A 19,789-nucleotide genomic window follows, 5' to 3' on the forward strand; every position below is an offset into this window, starting at 1 on the left:
TCCTCCCTCCTTCTCTCCCTCCTCTCTTGCTGATTCACTCTCACATGTTGGCAGCCCACTGAAGAGATTTTGTTGCCTGTGCACCTGTTCTCATCTGATACAGCTTAAGAACAAGGTAAGGATTTTTCATACGGCAGAAGGATTTAATCTCTTTTTAGTTTTATTTTTTTTTAACCGTGAAGTCAAAACTGGATGAAGGAGATTAAAAAAAAAAAAAATAGAAACATCTAATGAGATTGAAATGGTTTTTATTTTTAAATACCCAAAGACACAAGTACCATCTTTCTTCCTGAAAACACGTCACTTTTAACACATTTCTTTTGTAAAACAAAACAGAAAAACTTGTATTTTCAAGTTACATATATAATTACAATATCTGAGTATTAGACCACTAATTCTTATCACTAAAGCAATTGTTATGTTGTCTAAATTGTTTCGAAAACTCATTGAAAACACACTGAAAATCATCTTCCAATAGTACTGAAAGTACCTGAGTAATATTTGATCGTTATCGTTCATATTGTGAAAGTACTCAACATTGACTACGAATATAAACTCACCAAGTAGATCATGTGATGTAGTTTTTATTTAGGTATGAGTAGAATTACTTTAAATACTCAAATAAGTACTCCAAATGTTCAGAATACATTTTCAAAATGCTACTTGAAGTATTAACTGAGTTATATCCTAATAACAAATGTGAGTATTTGTAATTTGCTACTTCCACTTAAGAGTGTGCGTGTGTGTGTGTGTGTGTGTGTGTGTGTGTGTGTGTGTGTGTGTGTGTGTGTGTGTGTGTGTGTGTGTGTGTGTGTGTGTGTGTGTGTGTGTGTGTGTGTGTACTCAACAGTGTTTGTTAAAGATTAATTCAAGTAGAAGTAGTATTAGTTACTTTTTAATCTCCATTCATTGTATAATAATAAGACATGAATTTCAATGTATAAAAAAACAAATCTACATTTCTGACACATTGTTGCTGACCTCAAATCAAAAGGTATAAAAAGTAGTCGAGGGAGTGGATGGTATTGTACTTGAATACAAGAAAAACTGAAGTGAAAGGTGGTTTTTTTCCTCCTTGATCACAATTCTATCACAAGTATTTCTGGTTTCCTGATGATGCAGGACGATCGACACCTTTGTGACGTTTCACCATGAAAACAAAGTCAATTTAATGAAGCCGTTATAAAAACGACGTGAATGTTTCTGCTCCACATCCTGTTTCTTACAGAACCGCAGCTTCCAGGCAGGTTCAACTCCAACAATCCATTACTGCATTTGAAGTTAATCTGTGAAATGTTGAACAGAAGCTGCAGTACGAAATAAATTAACATAAATGAACAATGTGGAGAATTAACGCCATTCAAGAAGCCCATTTAGATACTATTATTATCAATATACAATGTACAGACAGCGGAGGTGGAAAGCTGCTTCCTTCACATTGCAAATTAAAACGTAACTGACACAATCAGGCAATATACATATATATATATATATATACACATACATACAATAGTTAGAAAAGACAAAAGGTTCTCAGATGTTTCACGGCTGATTTGTTGTGAATGTGTGTGAAAGAAGCGCTGCTTCTCAGTCTGTTGGTGCTTCATCACTCAATTACTGCATTGATGTTCCTGTGACTTTTCCAACACTTTTATGACGGAATCACTCATGAACATAATTTTAATTCCCCTTCCAGCTAAACACTTTTTATCCTGAGTTTGATTGGCAGCATCGTGATTTCTCTGCTCTTGTGTTGTATATGTTATTGTTAAATATATTTCTTTAAAAACAATCAATTTTATTTGACATTTTCACAATTTGCGCCGGGTTGGAGCTGGTTTTGCTGGTTTTGTTATGTCCGACACTCCTTCATTACCACAAACTCCTCTCACTGTTTTATTTCCGTCAACCATGTTTGCCGTCAGCTTCCACATCGCTTTGATCAAAATATCTCATTTGTGTCCATTTTCATCTTGCTTTTCCACCTTGCATACATTTATAAATGTATTACCAAATCCAATTATTGTACTATTTTATCAACAGAATACATTACATCTCTTTAATAAGCATTCCTTATATGTTCACACACAATAGTTAACAGTTGGCACGAACAGTAGATCGTTCAAACCTTTATTTATTTGGGGAATAAACGTTTCATAGTGTGCCAGACCAATAAATATTAACATTATTAGCCATTAGTAACTACAACTACAAATCTAAGTCTTTGTTTTGGTGCAGCAAAATACGAACATATCATTAAGAAGTTCACTTTGAACCAACTATCCTCGTGCCCAAACTGGAATTTTAATAAAAACAATTGCAATTTCAACAATGTTCTGCCTCAGTTCACCATGTGCTGCAAGTTACAGATACTCAGTGAGTTTTCATTGCGATTTACATGTTCAAATATAAAAAAAACAACAAAAAAACCCCAACCTTTGGCCACTTGTAACTTGAACTCAAATAAAGTAGCTTAGTGGATATTATGATCAGAATAACTTCAGCGTCGTTTATCCTGATCACCTGGACTGATTCGCCATATCGTACAAACAAAAGTGCGCCCCTGGTGGTCAAATCAATGTACTTGCTTACACGCAATGACTAAAATAAAAAAAACAAGTTAACTTTGGGGGAAATAAATGTTGAACAAGTGAAACAAACCCAGACACACAAGTCTGATCTGGTTTAAAGTTCAAAAAGAAAATAGGGACAGGATTTTAAATAAATAAATAAATAAATAAATGAAACTGCTACTGCCGTTTAAAGTTGCGTTGCTGTTGATGTTTGGATCAGAGTGGTAGAAAACACTGAGATCAGCGATGCGGAAGTGAGACGTAGCTTCCTTTACCGGTTGTGACGTGGTGAATTTGCAAAAACCCTGAATGAAGGCTGCAAAATGCAAATGACATTTCTCTCTGTATCGCACTAGAAAAAAATGACATCATGCTTAAATTGTACCTATTTCTCATTGTAAATTTGTAACTGTCCCATGCTTTTAAAACATTACAAATCAAATGTGAATCTCTCACCTCATTGCTCTAAACCAGGGGAGTCAAACAAAAGGCTGAGGAACAAAACGACCAGCAAACCAGCATTTGGCTCAAAGCCATGCTACCAGGGTGAGATCATTCATTGCATTTTGCACCAGAAGGTTTCATTTAAGTTGATATTGTAGTAATTGTTTGGTTTTGTGAAAATAGACCTTTTCATCTGGATACTCTGCAGCACAAAGAAAAACTTTAGTTTCAAATCTGAAGATCGATGAAGATCGCAGCACTATTTCACTGGTCCTACTGAACTGGAATCTGTTTGACACTCCTGATCAAAAACAGAAGGAAATACTTAGTTTTTTTTTTTACGTAAAGGTTGCTGTATTATTTGGTCTCTTTAAGGGAGAGAATGAAGCGATTATAGACCAAAATGAGTTTAATATGCGGTGTAGGATTAAATAAGCTTTGCTGTGAAAAATATTTGTGTGCATCTGAGGTATGTGCAAGTATATAAGCTACACCTGTAGAGATTATATGAGTACTGCAGATTATATTTATGGATTTATGTGCACGTCACCATCAGAGAATCTTCCAGTTTTGAACTTTGTGTAACGTTTTGACGTTGGATGAAGCTGCAGTCCACAAGAGGCGATGACGAGACATCGGAACTCTGGAAACGCTGGATGATTAGCGCGCGTGCGTGCGTGCGTGCGTGCGTGCGTGCGTGTGTGCGTGTGGGCTGGAAGGCGCTGGTTCTGGTTAGGAGGATGTAGAGCGGAGGTGACGGTGACGCTACCGACCCTGGCAGGCCGTGACTGAGGCGACGCGCCTCAGCAGACGGATTTCTGCGAGTGTGAAACCTCACGGGTTCACGTCGTCTCCCGCTGCGTCTCCGACGGGGGGACGCCCACGACCAGAGCGGACGACCAGTTCACCGCCGGTTTCAACACACTCACAACCGTGTGAGAGGGATTGGAAACCCAAAAAAAAAAAACTTTCACAAAGCAGGTTTTGTAATCAAAACGTTTGCCATCAATTTCCACCAAACAGACCTTTTAAAGTCAGTGGTTGACGCAGGCTTGACGTTAGCCATATAAATAACTCCCCTGCAGGCGTATTGACAATGGAGGAAATGAAAGAAAGCGACGCCGCTCGTCCGACCGGTTCCACGTCACACGTTTGTTCTCGGGTACCTGCGGTGCAGCCAGGCCTCACATTGTGAAACTGCTGATTCATTCCTCCGGCGTGTTTTTTCTCAAAGTCGTCACTTCGAATTGAGAACGTCAAACCATTAGGGAGAATACAAAAGGAAGGAAATTCCAGAGGGGACAAATAATACGCGACTTCAGTGCTCAAGAAAGAGGAGGGCGAAGGTCGAGTTTGTTTTACCTGGCGAGACGTCATGACTAAAGAGCTTATAAAGAGATTTGTAGGCGATTAAACATGACTTTGTTTTGGACGACTTCAACAAACGAGAGTGGAACAGGCGCCGGCCCACTTCACTTCTCTATCCAGGTTTCCACAGATCATGTTGTTTGGATTTCTGTCCATCATATCCAACGAGTATCAAGTCTTTAGAAACTTTGTTCTCTCTTTGATAATCAAATGACGACATCCTGTATTTGTGCTGAACAATGAAATCGAGGCTGCTTCTGTAGAATTAATGAATATTTCTCTTATTTGCATGTGCGTTGAATTTATCTGTCTATTTTTCTTCAAAAATGACAATAGTATGGACTTATTAAATATCATATAGTGTGCAATTTTATTATATATTTTTTCAAATATTGTCCATCATCAATCAGTGCATCTTACTTTGAAATGATACAAAATACCACGATAAACTATTCGATTAACTACCAGGTCATGTAAAACATATATTAGATTGTCTGACAACAGGATTGCGTTACTTTTTACAGTAATTTGCTGAGAAATGTATCCTATTCATGCATTTTTATTGTTTTTAACACAACTGGTCAAGCACACTCCTGTTGTAGTAAATATTTCTTCTGCACACGCTCAGTAGACGGACAATAACAACATCTTCCTCCAGAGTGTCATGACTCCCAGATTCTCCTGGGACCTGGTAGTTTTCACCCGGAATAGAAATCCAGCTTCGTCTGTCCATGCAAATGTCTGAGTACTCCCGTTGGAACATTACCATTTGAGCCCAAACCTCAAAAACACAATACGATGGGTTTCCATTCAGCGTGTTTGACTTGAAGAAGATGGAATATTGAGCGTATTGTTCAAAGCACAGGGAGAATTCACGTTTGATAACTTCACGTATCAACCAAGTCGACATTGTTGTCTCAGCGCTTCAGCCAGTCACAAACGAACAAATCAACACAAAAGCAAAACACCTCTGGAATAAGCAGGGTTGTACACATAATAAACATATTAATCAGATAAACATAGATTACATTTGTCTTATGGAAAGCATTACCTTCTCCCTTCGCCTTTTCATTTATTCTCTAAACTTTGGACCAAGTGGGTTAGATATGCAAGTTCCCTACAAACCAAAGTACCAACTGAATGATTGTAAAATGTTATATTTTATTGTGAGATATTATATGGGGTCTTGTACCACTTATACTTTATTAAAAAAAAATTTAAATCCTGGATAATCCTTCACTTCTGATTTGTTTTTTGGAACCGACTATCTTTCCTGATATGTTCAAACTTTGTTTGATTTTCTGCTTTTTGTTTCCTCTTTCTTTTTTGTGAAAGAAAAACAACAGGTGGCAGAAGTAGATAAGTAAGCATAGTAGTAAACATGGTTGTATTGTACTCCCGCAAAACAAGAAATGTAAAAACAAAAGAATATTAATCACAATACTCCTGTTTATATGTCAGACACGGTGTTACTCCCACCAGCTGAAACTACGTTTGCGAAGACGCGAGAACACGAGGTCTCAGAGCGTCATGTCCGGGATAAAAGTGGCGCGGCGTGGCAGTCGGAGCAGGTAGAACCAGACTTTCCGCCTCTCGTTTGTTGCTGCGGGCTCCCACATGGCACGCTCAGACAAAAGCCTTTTCACACTGATTACAACAAGCGCCGGTTCACAACGCAGCAGCTGATCAACAAGGCGGCGCTGCGGGGAGTCGGGCCCGTCGTGTCGGCGGAGCGACGCCGAGGGGAGAACACGGGGCTCGCGGGGCTCTCGCAGTGGGAATTCACAAAGTCACAGATGTTGGGATTTTAATCACGACTTGTGTCGGTGGAGCTGACCTGCGCTATTAGTGGCTTTTAGCTTCAGGGAAACCGAGGGGAGGAAACCAAGAGCTGCTTTATTGTACATCGAGTCTTTCTAAGTGATCAGAGAGAGTCTGGAGGCTGTCATGAACATTTGAGGCCCGTGGGCCCTTCAGGTGGCTGATATAGAAAATATAATCAAGCAGTCATGAGGAAAAAAAGGAGAAAAGCAAAGAAAAGTATCTATAAGAAAATAAATAAAATCAAAAACCCTAAACAGATTTTCACCGTCAATTCTGTTTACATTTGCACTGAAAAGCAAATTAAGATAAAGGGATGACCGGGCCGTCGCACCTCCATGACCGTCTTCCTGCTCAGTCAACTTTTTTTTCTGAACGATAAAAATGTATGAAACTTCGGGATCAGAAAGCCAAAATGATCAAAAATACGTCGTCGTAACAGGACACGTTTCTGCACTTCTCTCTCGGTGCAGAAACATGGGTTCGAAGGTTCCTTTGCAACTCTGCAAGCCTGGAGATATGTATTTATTTGAAGCGAGTAGAAGTGACCTTCAGTAACTCGCACAAGCGTGTACAAAAGCCACACTTTAAATATTCATTAATGTTGAGGAATGAAGACTTTCTTCACCTGCAGTGGAGGAGATTCAGTGTCGGACTCCTCTGGGCCGCTCGGTTCAAATTACTCTGACGTATCTCAGATATTTCATGTAGATAAAGAGATGAAGAGATCAGAGATGAAGTTTGCTCAGTTAATCAGAAGAACTGCAGATTTTCAAAGGGATTATTTTTTGATGCTTTTCTACAGAACTCCAGTTTCTCCTTCGCGTCTTGCTGATGCTAATCTTCAATTTTTTTTATTTTTTTTTTTGCAGTTTGAAGCCGACAAAGGATTGAATGTAATGCGGTGCGTTTCCTTTGTGCCTTTCAGCAAACCAAGGAGAAAATGAAGCATTTACAAATCACAGTGTGTCTCGTCCTGCTCGTCCAAGTCTTCGAGCCGGCGGCGCCCCAGACGACCCGCCACCTCCAGAGCATTGACCCATCCTGGCTGCGCCGTCTGAACACAGAACTGAACGGGATTCAAGGCGACGTCGTCGGAGAGGCGAGGGAGCAAGACAACGGAGGCGATTTCAACAGCGGGACGTCATCGGGCGCCATGGAAGAGGAAAACATGGCCGGGCCGGGGCGGAACGCAAGCGAGTGGGCGGGGCTGGAGAACGTCACCGAGGCTCCCGCCGTCCAAAACGTCACGGCGAAACCAACCGAACCTCCACGTCGAGAGACCGCGGCTCCCGCCGCTGCCGCCGACGCAACCGCCGGACAAGCGGAAGCTGGAGACGGCGTCAACTCAACGTCGACTCCGCAAAACGTCACCGCCGTTCCGCATTCGTCCAACAGCAGCAACGCGACCTCGGCTCCGGAGGCGAATCCCACGGCGAAGCCAGACGAAGAGTCGACGAACAACGCGGGATTCAGCAATTCCACAAACGACACGGGAGCAGAGACGAACCAGACATGGACCGCGTCTCCGTCTGTCTCCGCGACTACGGAGAGCGCGGGGGGGATTCTTATGGTCGACGGACCGGCGGGCGAAAGTGGCGGAGACACCGGGGGGCGAGGTACGGTACCGCCGCTCCTTCAGGCCCTCGGACCATCAACGCTTACCGTCGGGGGGGAAAGTGGAATGTCCAGGCTTTCTGCTGTTTCTTGTAGCTCCACTTCTAAAGTTACAGAAGGAACTGGGAACGTTTAATCAGATCCTAATTTAAAGTCACTTCCACAATACTGATAATCACATTCGGTGCCTTTCAGAAAATGAATTGGTTTCAAATGTAACTTGATGCTATTGATAGTTCTCAGTGGTCAATCCCGTTAAAGAGCAACGGATAACCTTCATTTGGTTAGTAGTTACTGTAATCAGATACTATTGCCAGTTAGAATCACACGTAATAATCACGAATAGGAAAAAAAAAGTTGCATGTCTTCAATTCAATGTGTTGATTATAAATTACATTTATTAAAGTTACTCGAGTAGCTGGTTACTTTTCTTTTTTAAATCAGTGATAAGTGTAATCAACTAGTAATTTTTTGTGATTTGCACGACACTGATCATCAGATCAATACAAAACCAGTTTTCAGTTACTTTTGTTAAGCGACATATTAATTTTCATGAACACTGATCATCAGACACATTTATAAAAAATGAGCTACGTATGGGTTTTAACGTACGACATGGTAGACACTCATTTTCCGTGACTTGCACACGATATTGATCAATCAGATTGATGGAAAAACAAGGTTGCACAATGGTTTAATAGAGGGTCTAAATGATCTGTGATTTTCTCAGTAACGAGTTACCTCTGTTAAAGAAGTAAACCGATTACACTTTTAATCAGTTGCTAATTGGGAAAGCAACCGATCACGACCCACACACAGACACACACACACACACACACACACACACACACACACACACACACACACACACACACACACACTCAGTCAGTCTCCTGGCCTTTCACTGACCCACATTAGCCTGGGGCTGTTTTCCCACTGGCGGGGGACAAATGCTGCTTCTTTTCAGAAGCGAATGCAGGGTTGGGTTTCAGGTGCTACCGGCGTAGCGGCCGAGAGCGAGGGGCCCCGTTACCGCCACCTTCTCCCCGGGACAAAGAAAAGCCTGTTTGAGCTGCAAAGCAGCCGTGAGGGAGCGAGGTCAGAGATACTGGTGCCGCCGGAGCGCGGGGGCGTGAGACTAGTCTTTGGTGTCGACTGTGAGATCGGGGCGATACGAGTGTGGGGGGGAAAAAAAAAAAAATAACGCTTGTCATGCAGACTTGCCGCGAAAGCATTCGATCTATGGTATCTACCTGGGGAAGAGGAAGAAATGTGTAAAATATATATATGTGGCGAGCTGAGCGCCGTGGCCTTTGGAGAGCGAGAGCAGGGACGCCATTAAAGAGAAATAACACATGGACAGATGTGACAGTGGGACATAACACTAACAGATGATTGCAATAAACAGTGGGAAAACAGTGGCGAGACCATGGCCAACGTGGAAGGAGAGCGAGGAAGAAAAGAAAAAAGGAAAAGCTCCACGGCTGTTATGACAGACACAGCGTGAGCGCAGCAACTGTACAAAGCCATGGACTGTTGGGTACAGATAAACACACAGTCTATAAATATGAGCCTACAAGGCGGCTTTGCTTTTTTCTGACATCAGTAAATAAAAATAACAATTCCCCTCCGGTGTTAGAGTGTGAATAGAGCCACGTCTGCAGCTCTGCCAGGTAGCATTTTGAGCTAAAAGCTAAAAGCTAAATGTTGGCGTGCTCGAGACCAAGGCCGCGTTTTCGAGATCTTAAAGTCTCATCTTTGACGTGATCTCGTCCCGCCTTTTTATTTTCCAAGAGAGAAATATAAAGATCCCGGAGGTGCTCCAAACCTTATTGTTTTATCGCTTCTGACTTCAACTCAAACAGAAGGATGAAAAAGTTAATTCCGCCAGAACGGGAAAGGTCAGAAAGGCCAAAGTGATTAATAGAAGCGTCGTTATCCCCTCCGACTCCCGTCGCAACGCGACGACGAGACACAATCATCTGGCTGCTGCTTCTGCATCCAGGGATGTTGATCCGTGGAGATATTAAATCAGTTATGCCATTTACGCGTCGTTCAGTCACATTTCACCTTATTTAGATAAACGCGGCGTGCAGCCTTATAACATATTCAAATGTATTCCAGAAATAATGATTTGAGCGCGTTAATTGCATTAATTATCACAGGGTAAATTATACAATTCTGGCTAATGAGGATGTGTATCCACAAACATGTTCGAGCTCCAAGCACATGGCAATTAACCCTGGAGTCTCTTGACTTTCTGTGTGCAGGGTCGGCGCTGGATCTGGAGAACAACGCCAGGCAGCAGGCGTGGGGGGCGGTGCTGGCCACGGCGGTGGCGGTGGCCTGTGTGGGCCTGGTGGCCTACATCATCCTGAAAAAGAAATACCCCAAGGGCTTCTCGCACAGGAAGCTGGTGGAGGAGTACCCCTCTGACCCAGGTACGTCAGCTCGCCGCCGACAACAACACATCGGTTTTCTGGCAAAGTCTTCAAAAAAGTTTTGTTCAGCAGGGAAACAACAAAAAGAGACCGAAGTGGGCGGCAAGACGAAACCCTCAGATTCCTTCAACGTAGTTTTTTTTATTTGTGATATTTAGAATGTAGGGCAGGTCTTTATCTGGGTCTGGGTGCTACAGGCAACGTGTACATGACGATGTCTCAAGAGAAAACTCTTCCTTTTTGTTTAAACTTTTCACTTGAAGCATTGTTGTGGGCCGGAGTCAGGGGGCGCTAGAGAGCCTCAGGGGGCGCTAGAGAGCGTCAGGGGGCGCTAGAGAGTGTCAGGGGGCGCTAGAGAGCCCCAGCGGGCGCGAGAGAGCCTCAGCGGGCGCGAGAGAGCCTCAGGGGGCGCGAGAGAGCCTCAGGGGGCGCTAGAGAGTCTCAGGGGGCGCTAGAGAGTCTCAGGGGGCGCTAGAGAGCGTCAGGGGGCACTAGAGAGCCTCAGGGGGCGCTAGAGAGTGTCAGGGGGCACTAGAGAGCGTCAGGGGGCGCTAGAGAGCCTTAGGGGGCGCTAGAGAGTCTCAGGGGGCGCTAGAGAGCCTCATGGGGCGCTAGAGAGTCTCATGGGGCGCTAGAGAGTCTCAGGGGGCGCTGCAGCTGGAAACATGTTTTCTAATTTCCTAAAAGAAATCCAAAATGGGGATTATTTTCTCAGAATACACAGTTTGGGAGCTGAATTTGTTGTAAATGCATCAGAGTTCATTAAAATATGGAAATGTAAAAGTTGTAGCAGACAGACAGACAGACAGACAGACAGACAGACAGACAGACAGACAGACAGACAGACAGACAGACAGACAGTTCCCAGTTCAGGCCACCAGTTCAAACACCAGACAGGACAAAGTACAAAACCACACACATTTAAAACTAAACTGCAAAAGAAAATTCCAACTGTCTAAAGCAACCATTCATCACTGGTTCACCAACTCCTGTATCTTCTTTTTAGTTCTATTATCGCTTTAAAGTTCTTATCGTTTCCCATATTTATTCCTCTTTCTTATTGACGCTGCTCCAGCTCAGTGTCTAGAACTGTTCATGTCTGTTGACGTAAAGCCCTTCAAATAGATCTGTTGCATAAAGGTGCTTCAGCAGTAAAGTTCCCTTGCCTTAGCACATAAGAGATATCGACCTTTTCCCCCCCAACTCACAGCGAAAAGAGTCAATAGTTGAATTCCAGCAATCTTTTTTCATCCATTCTTCAACCGCTGGTTTGCCTCCTGCTGCTCTAAGCTGCACACATCTCGCCTGCTTTAATAAGATAACCTCCCTATAATAAGGTAACCTCGCCATGTAAAGTAGGATCATGTACTATGACAGTTTGCAATTTGTCTCATTCTTGCGGCAGACAGCGCTTGGTTATCACAGTTTTCCAATGAAACAAAAAAAAAAAGAAGATCCTAAGAAGTAACGTTAAACAGGCCTGCAGATATATACACTTACAACTTTAACGTGTTGCTCGCCGGATACTTGGCAGCGCTCCAGCCGAGTGACAACGTGAGATTTAAACTGCCCACTCAAGCCAAGACGATAACGTATGCACGGAACGCAAACACGCCCACAAGCTCCTCATGCTGAGAGTCACGGTGAAAAGGCTGGTGAGAGGGAAGAGGCAGCCTGCCACTCTGGATTTGCACGAGTATTTATTTATAAATCTTATTATTTAATAGCACCGCCAATTCCGCTGCCTTTGATCTAAAAGTTAGTTACAAGACTTCTTCGCCTGTTTGGCGCCGCTGGTAGGAAAGCAGAGGAGAGGAGAGGAGAGACCCCCCCTCTATTGGTTCAATCTATTTCAATCTCAACTTCAGGGGAAAATTCCAGCTAAAAAACTTCTGTATTACCATACGTGATGGAATACAACTATGGATTCATTAATGTATAGAGATTAAATAATGATCAAACTCAATGCAGTTCCGAAAATAAATATAAAGATTCAGGTGAGGTACAAGGTTTTGCCATGAGAGCAAAGGATTGTGGGTAATTGCGTCACTGTTTTCTTTGACTGTAGGACACAAATGTTTAAGAATGGGGGAAAAAAAAGAATATTTTGTGATTTGCAACGATAAAGATGTAAAACGAAAGCATTAAAAAAGTTATGCCTCTGTCTTCCCTCTTTTTGAACATACATTGGAGTGTGTGTCCTTTTCAATAGCAAAACTAACAATAGCGCTCGCTAGTGGCCTGGGATGCTAACTGCGTCGTTCTCAGCAACTTGTCAGTTTCTTCAAACCATCATGAACACGATGACTCACATACAAACTAGTGTTTCTTATTTGTATTCCACCTTTCACAGAGTTTCTTGTGTGAGCTAAAAAATAGATAAATGACTGTTTTTGTGATTCTTCCATCCTGAACCTCCATCTCAGCCTCTTGACTTCCTGATCTCAGAGCAGCTGCTTCGGGCATTAAACACCATTACAGAAGCAGCTTTGAGGAATAGGTCCTGTATGTAGCCTAGCGAGACGGAGAAATTATCGGAAAACAGACACGTTTGGCTTCTAAAGGAAGAAAATGTTGCTTCCAGAGTGGAGTGGTGCACGTCAAACATGACGCTGAAAAAGTTTTCCACTAAACTTGAGTGAGATGTAATGTGAGCCTGATAAACTGATTGGATCTCAGCTAGTTGTTAATGGAGACTCGCGTCATTAGCAGGGATTCGTAGAGTCGGGGTGAATTCACATCTGGACACAATCTGAACGTGAGGCGGGTTTTAATGCGAGACATGTCTTCTCTGTTGTTTTGTTTTGGCTTCCCCTCCATCGTGGAAACCGTCACTCAAGGTGATTTGAAGGCGTGGATTGTGACGGAGGCATTCATTAGTGATCCTGAAGGACCTTTGTGAGACCCCCCCCCCCCCCATTCTCAGTGATATAAATATCTATTGACAGCTCTAATGACCCTGCCTGGTCGCCTGCATTCAGACTAAATCATCATCATCCTGTTTCCTTTGTCTTGTGAAAGCCGGTCCAAATGTTCCCCCGCAGGTTTCTTCGGGTCCCAAATGCACTCGTTTTGTGTTTAAATCCTATTTACTAATCTCACTTACGCGCAGCGATTTCCCACGTTTTCCCGAAATACCTTCCAAAGAGCTTGAGAGTGCGTGTAAGTGGAGGGGAAAACAATTATTTAGCAGGGATAATGGCAGCACATTCAGGGAAAGAGCTTTGTCCTATCGATTTCTTTGTAGGCAAGTTCAAAATGTTGCCTTTATCGAAGAAAGCCTGCTCTTTCATCCTCGGGAGGTTTTTCCTCGTGGAAGCATTAACATGACGTGAATCTGAGGGAGTGTAAAGGTTACAGCTCATCGTCCTGTCGTCTCATCAAACACTCCTGCTCATTCCATTCTTCCCTCTTGTAATCTACCAAATGTTCAAGTCTTTTCACCTTTCAACACAGATAAATGCCTGATTTATATGTACATCTGTTTACAAACAGTCACATTGTAATTTGTAGGGATGCTCTGATACAGACATCAGCATTTGGCATCGACTATCAGGTCAGAAAGCCAAAATGTCATTTATGTATTTTTTTTTTATCAGATGTGTTGCAACGCGAAGCCCAAGAAAACACTACACACTTTTAAGTGGGACTTGACTGTTATCTGGAAAATAAAAGCACCGATTAAACATTTTGAAAACAACTTCAATGGGATTTAATAGGTACTTGTACTTGTACTCGGTATTGACATTTTTTCAGTGGCTCTGAGCACCACTGATGAGTAAACGGACAAAAAACCCCACAAAAGTCTTCACTTTAAAACATTTAGGTCACATCCACAAGACGAAATAAACCATCTTTTTTCTCCCCAGCCTTCTCCACTATAACTCCCGTCCACACGTCACTATGAACTCGGCTCAACACGAGGCTTCAGGGCGTGTAGTACACATGCCAGGCCTTTAGGGGCGCTGTGACTCACCACACACACACCTCACGTTTTCTCCACAGACGATTGTCTGTGCCGACGAGCCGGTGTTTTAGAATTTCCCCACTCTACGATCAAGCCCGGATGATTAACCGCTCAAAGACGCCTCCTACCTGGACAGTTGAGAACTTGCAGGCTCTTCCTGTTGCAGCGTCTCTCTGGTTGAGCAGTTGAGGGGAGATGTTGCGGGGGTTCGGAGGGTTCGGAGGAGTGATGATGGAGGGTGTTGGAGACGAGCCTCCGGGCTGGAGGACAGCAAGACCTCAGACCTAGAGAGGAAAATTGAGTCTGTTAAGGAGTTTTATTTCAACGTTACAACAGTTTGGACTTGAGAACAAGGTTTCAGTTTTGTTTTTTTTTTTATTTCCACCTCTGGCTGCTTCCTGTTTTTAACGCCAATGTGTTAATCTTCCAGTTCTCCGGTTGGACAACAGTGAACCTCTGGACTTGAACTTCGGTCGTTCGGGCTACCACAACCCAGGACACCACGGGGATGACATCCAAATGAGCAAGATACCAGGACGCCCATGAAACCGACAAAGGAAGGACTCTGAACGCTCGCCGAGGACAAACCTATCTATCGTGGTTTCTAGATTTTGTTAGACAGCTTGGTGGATTCTTGTCAATAAGAGCGTCTTTATGATTGTAATTACAAAAGGGTGTGTGTGTAGATCAGGTGTCAGTCGCCACAAACGAGACTTATGCCTGATTATTTGCTCCATGGATTAGATTTATTGTGCCGACGACGGCCAAATCCAAAACGTCATCCACTTTTATATGTGTTGCCAAAGTGAAGTCTCTTTCCTCCCCAATGGAAAATGTGCTTTGCAAGTAAATGAAGGGTGTCACAAAACACATCGCTTGCTTTGTGTGAATGGAAGCCGGGAGATTTAGCTCAAGACAAGCAGAAAAAATAAATAAAGACATTAGCATAGAAGCACATTTGCTAAAGTGAACAAAGCAGATTGCAGCTCCTGCTGATCCAAAACATTCAACGCAGGGAGAGAGGGGGAAAAAAAAGCACTGTAATCTAAATAACAGATGACACATCTCGCCCATTGCAGCAAAATTCAGAAGCCATGGTGAACAATAAAAGGATCCATATCAACAACCGCCTGCTGTCTCAGCAGAAGCGAGGCAATAAGAAGTTAAATTTGAGCCGCGCTATCAGATATTCAACGACAGGCGGTCCACAGCCAGAGTCGGAGAATTGAACCGCCAAGCCAAAGACTCTTTTTTTTTTTGGTTTTTGATTTTTTTTTTTTTTTGTTTCCTAGGTGGAGGGAGGCTGCGTGCTGTTTTGTTACTTGTACACTGAGGTTTGGGTCTTCAGTCTGTCAGTTGTCTTAGCAATATTTAGGTGCCGTTTTCACAACGTTTCAAATGAAAACACCATTTTTTTCACGTTTACATGGCAACATTTTGAAAATGTCATTTTCATGTGTGGCCACGAGTGAGTGCTGTTTGTTTATGTAATGAAACAACACACACAAGCCCAGAGAACAATACACTATAAACAGTAAGAATAGCAAGTACACACAAACACTCATACAAACATTGTTATTGTTTATCTACTGAGCATGTGCAGAAGAACTACTTCCTACGGCGCAATGGCAACACCACTGCCATGTACAGAAGGTTGCGTTTTCCCACGGTTTCCATGGAGACAGAGCATTTCTGCCATTTCAGTGGCTCCGAACACCGTTGTCATGTAAACTGACACAGCAAAACTTTTGCGTTTTCACTTGATAACGTCGTGCAAACGGGGCGCGAGCAGCAAGAACCGAGTCGTGAGAAGATGCTTCTTTCATCATCTAGCTTCCCACCCCCAGACAGAATGGAAAAGTCGGTATATCTTTCTTTAATCCTTGTTTACGTAAAGTCAAAGAAGTGTTTCTGACATGATTGTAACAATACGGTGGGGCAACAAGTCAATCGGGCCGGACTTGTCCTTCTGTGTATTTAATGCCTTTGTATGATTACCTATATTTTATAATTGTTCCTTTCTGCACTTTCCTACTTTTCTAAGCTGTATGAAAACTTGCACATTTTTAACTGTCCTTGTGAATAAAATACACCTTGCAGCTCCCTCGACCCCGTCACTCATCATCCCCTGAGCGAAGCCCGCACTCAATCAATAAACACGCCGACTTTGATGGATATGTGCCTTCGCTCGTCCCGGACAGCCAACAACAACTTGTACATTTTGATATTATTGTTGTTGTGTGTGTGTGTGTGTGTGTGTGGCGGGATGGCTCTGCACCCTGCGTGACAGGTCGAAATCCTTCCCCGCTCTAGTTCCACACATCAGTCAGGAAGTTAATGCCTGGTGGAGCGAGCGGCGTTTTGCATGGCGGCAGTGAAGAAGCACGACGTTACTGCAGAGATAATGCAGATGGATGGGAGGCCGTCACCCTGGAGAGCAGCACGACCACGGAACCTTAATAAACAATCAGCTATGAGAGTTCGCTCTCGTCACTTCGGAAAGATCTCTCTCTGCACATGCACGGAAACGGGCCCGAAATTAAGGAGCACAGCGTAAACAACAGAATATAAAATGAAATGTTGACAACCAGATCGACATGCAGAGATCGTGAAGTTCAAGTGAGAAATAGATGAGCTGAGGTTATTATAGACAGTGGTCACACAGAAAAAGCGAGCTAAAAGTCTAAAAGTCAAATTGGAGAGAGAAGAAAACAACCAAAAAACAATAATGTGAATATTGTGTGTGTATAAAAAAAAAAAACCAGTGGGTCTGAAACTAAGCAAGAGGAATCTGTGGCAACCTTTTTCTATTTAAAATCTCTTTAAATAGGAATTCTAAGAAAAATAACTAATAACTGAACGAAAGGATTGAGTTATTCTCTCAGAAAATATTTTCCTTATTGTTGTACCGTGTGCAAAACCATAAGTGTAACAACAGCAGCTGCCAAATATATAGAAAGGACTGCAGATTTCTCTTGACAGAGATCAGTATTAGTCATTTACATCTATGGTGTCAACAGCCGCTGACTGGCCGTGCGGCATCTAGGTTTTATATCTATGCTCACACACACACACACACACACACACACACACACACACACACACACACACACACACACACACACACACACACACACACACACACACACACACACACACACACACACACACACACACACACACACACACACACACACACACACACACACACACACACACACACACACACACACACACACACACACACACACACACACACACACAGAAACCAGAGACACTGTGAGACTTCAAAATAAAACAGGAAACAGACGAGACAGAAAACCACGACAATTATGACGGTGGACTTACGAGAAACATGAAAGAAAGTAATGCATATAATGGTTTCTGCAAGTTTATTGAAATTTATTTAATTTACTACATTGTTGTCAGCATTTCTGCCATTTTTTTGTGGAAATAGACACAAAAACAATTTATTTATTTTCTTTGTATTAGCCTTTATATTTAGTCAGGAAAACCACGTTGAGATTAACAATCTCTTTTACAAGTGTGTCCTGGCAGTGCGGCTCCGCTTAGAACGTTGTTTAAACAACAACTGAGTCACATAATGGGTTTGAACCAGGAGGTCCAGAAACACATTCGTAAGCAGATCTGCATTAGGTGTTTGTTTGCTGTCTTTGTTTATCCCAATCAAGTCATGATTTCAACAGTAGTTGCAAGACAAATTTCTTTAAGCGACAGAATCACATCCTGTGTTGAAGAGAGAGTTTACATGATTTAACACAATTAGCATGAACAAGCAAACGCATAGCTTTTTCGTTATTGGGAAGGTTTCTGGACTAACGAGGGATTCTTCAATTCATTGCACAAACTTGCTTCTTTCATTTTTAATTAAACAACAGTTTCAGACACGATGGTTTGGCAGGGTGCCGGAATCAATTAAAAGGCGGCCGGTCCGTGATAACGAATGTACAGATTTCTTTTGGAGGGTATTGGCAGGTTAATTTACACTCCCAGCTGAGCCAAATTAATTCAAATGAAATTAAGTGACTGCTATCGGAGCCGAGGCCATGTCACATTTTCTATTCCTGGAAATGAGTTTAACCTGGAAGCCAAAAAAAGCGGTTGGAATAACAAATATCAATATTTCTTTATCGGATGAGCTTTGATAACATTTAGACGTCCAGAGAGAATTATGCTGGAATCTTTTGGTCTTTAATTAACACGGGGTCTTGTCATTAATCAAAAGGGCAGGAAGACTTAATGACAGCAGACTGATTTGTAACCAGCTTTTTTTCATTTTTTTTATTACATATCACATTGGTTAATTTATCACTAGAAGTTCAGGTCACATGTGTTTTACTGTGTCTATAATGGAAAGCATTAATAATGTTACTGGCTTGTGTGGAAAATTCTGACAGTTGAGAGGGTCTGACCGACTGCAACCTTGAAAAAAAGATCAGCAGTACCAAATATTAACCCTTTACAGGGCACATGGCCATATTCGGTAGAATACGAAACATGTAAGAAACGAGAAACATGTCAGGGACGGGAGGTGGTGTGCGGATCGACCCGAGCGCAGACTCAGAGTTCCATAAAAACCAGGTTTATTGAAGTCCGGGGAACACGAGGAAACGCAGGGGACACCAGGGTGACACGATGGCGAGGCCAACCCGACAAATGCTTCCGAAAAGGTTTGCGTTCAAACAGCAACGCTTTGAGTCTCTAAAAAGTAGTATTTTCTTCTGTTTCCATGGTGGCGGAGTCCAAGCATTTTCAAAAAGTTTCATTCCACCCCCCCATTTCCAGAAAGAAGGCATTGGAGCATTTTTCAAAAAGCTCCTATTTGCGAGCCGTTTTCTAAAACTGGCTTTTTTTGTGGCTCCAAGCAAAGTTGTCATGTAGCAAAAGTTTCCCATTTCCACTATAAAACCTGGTCGTGTGAACGGAGCCTCAAAATCAGCAAGAAATCCCCAAACTTGGCGAGAATTTATGGATTTCGGTTCATCAGGATACACAAGGACGTGGATTCCGACCAGACAGAAACCACGTGGTTTCTGTCTGGTCTGAATACTGTAAAGTATACTTTCAAAGAGAAAAGTATACTCAATTATATCAGAAGTACACTACAAGTAAACTTGTATTATTACTTTAAGTATACTGTAAAGTATACTTTCAAAGAGAGAAGTATACTACAAGTAAACTTGCATTATTACTTTAAGTATACTGTAAAGTATACTTTCAAAGAGAAAAGTATACTCAATTATATCAGAAGTACACTACAAGTAAACTTGTATTATTACTTTAAGTATACTGTAAAGTATACTTTCAAAGAGAAAAGTATACTCAATTATATCAGAAGTACACTACAAGTAAACTTGTATTATTACTTTAAGTATACTGTAAAGTATACTTTCAAAGAGAAAAGTATACTCAATTATATCAGAAGTACACTACAAGTAAACTTGTATTATTACTTTAAGTATACTGTAAAGTATACTTTCAAAGAGAAAAGTATACTCAATTATATCAGAAGTACACTACAAGTAAACTTGTATTAT

The 19,789-nt window shown here is 42.2% G+C and overlaps 1 protein-coding gene across 1 annotated transcript; it reads left to right on the plus strand.

Moving 5' to 3' along the window:
- Positions 1-63: 63 nt before the first annotated feature.
- On the plus strand, positions 64-16,326 carry LOC308129705 (uncharacterized protein). The gene is made up of 4 exons (XM_080495735.1): positions 64-115; positions 7,135-7,825; positions 10,094-10,264; positions 14,662-16,326. Exons 2-4 carry the CDS (start codon positions 7,150-7,152, stop codon positions 14,775-14,777), a joined length of 963 nt encoding a protein of 320 aa, XP_080351861.1. The 5' UTR covers positions 64-115; positions 7,135-7,149; the 3' UTR covers positions 14,778-16,326.
- The last annotated feature ends 3,463 nt before the right edge of the window (positions 16,327-19,789 follow it).

Source organism: Blennius ocellaris (assembly GCF_963422515.1).
Source record: "Blennius ocellaris genome assembly, chromosome: 1".
In the NCBI taxonomy this organism is placed as follows: domain Eukaryota; kingdom Metazoa; phylum Chordata; class Actinopteri; order Blenniiformes; family Blenniidae; genus Blennius; species Blennius ocellaris.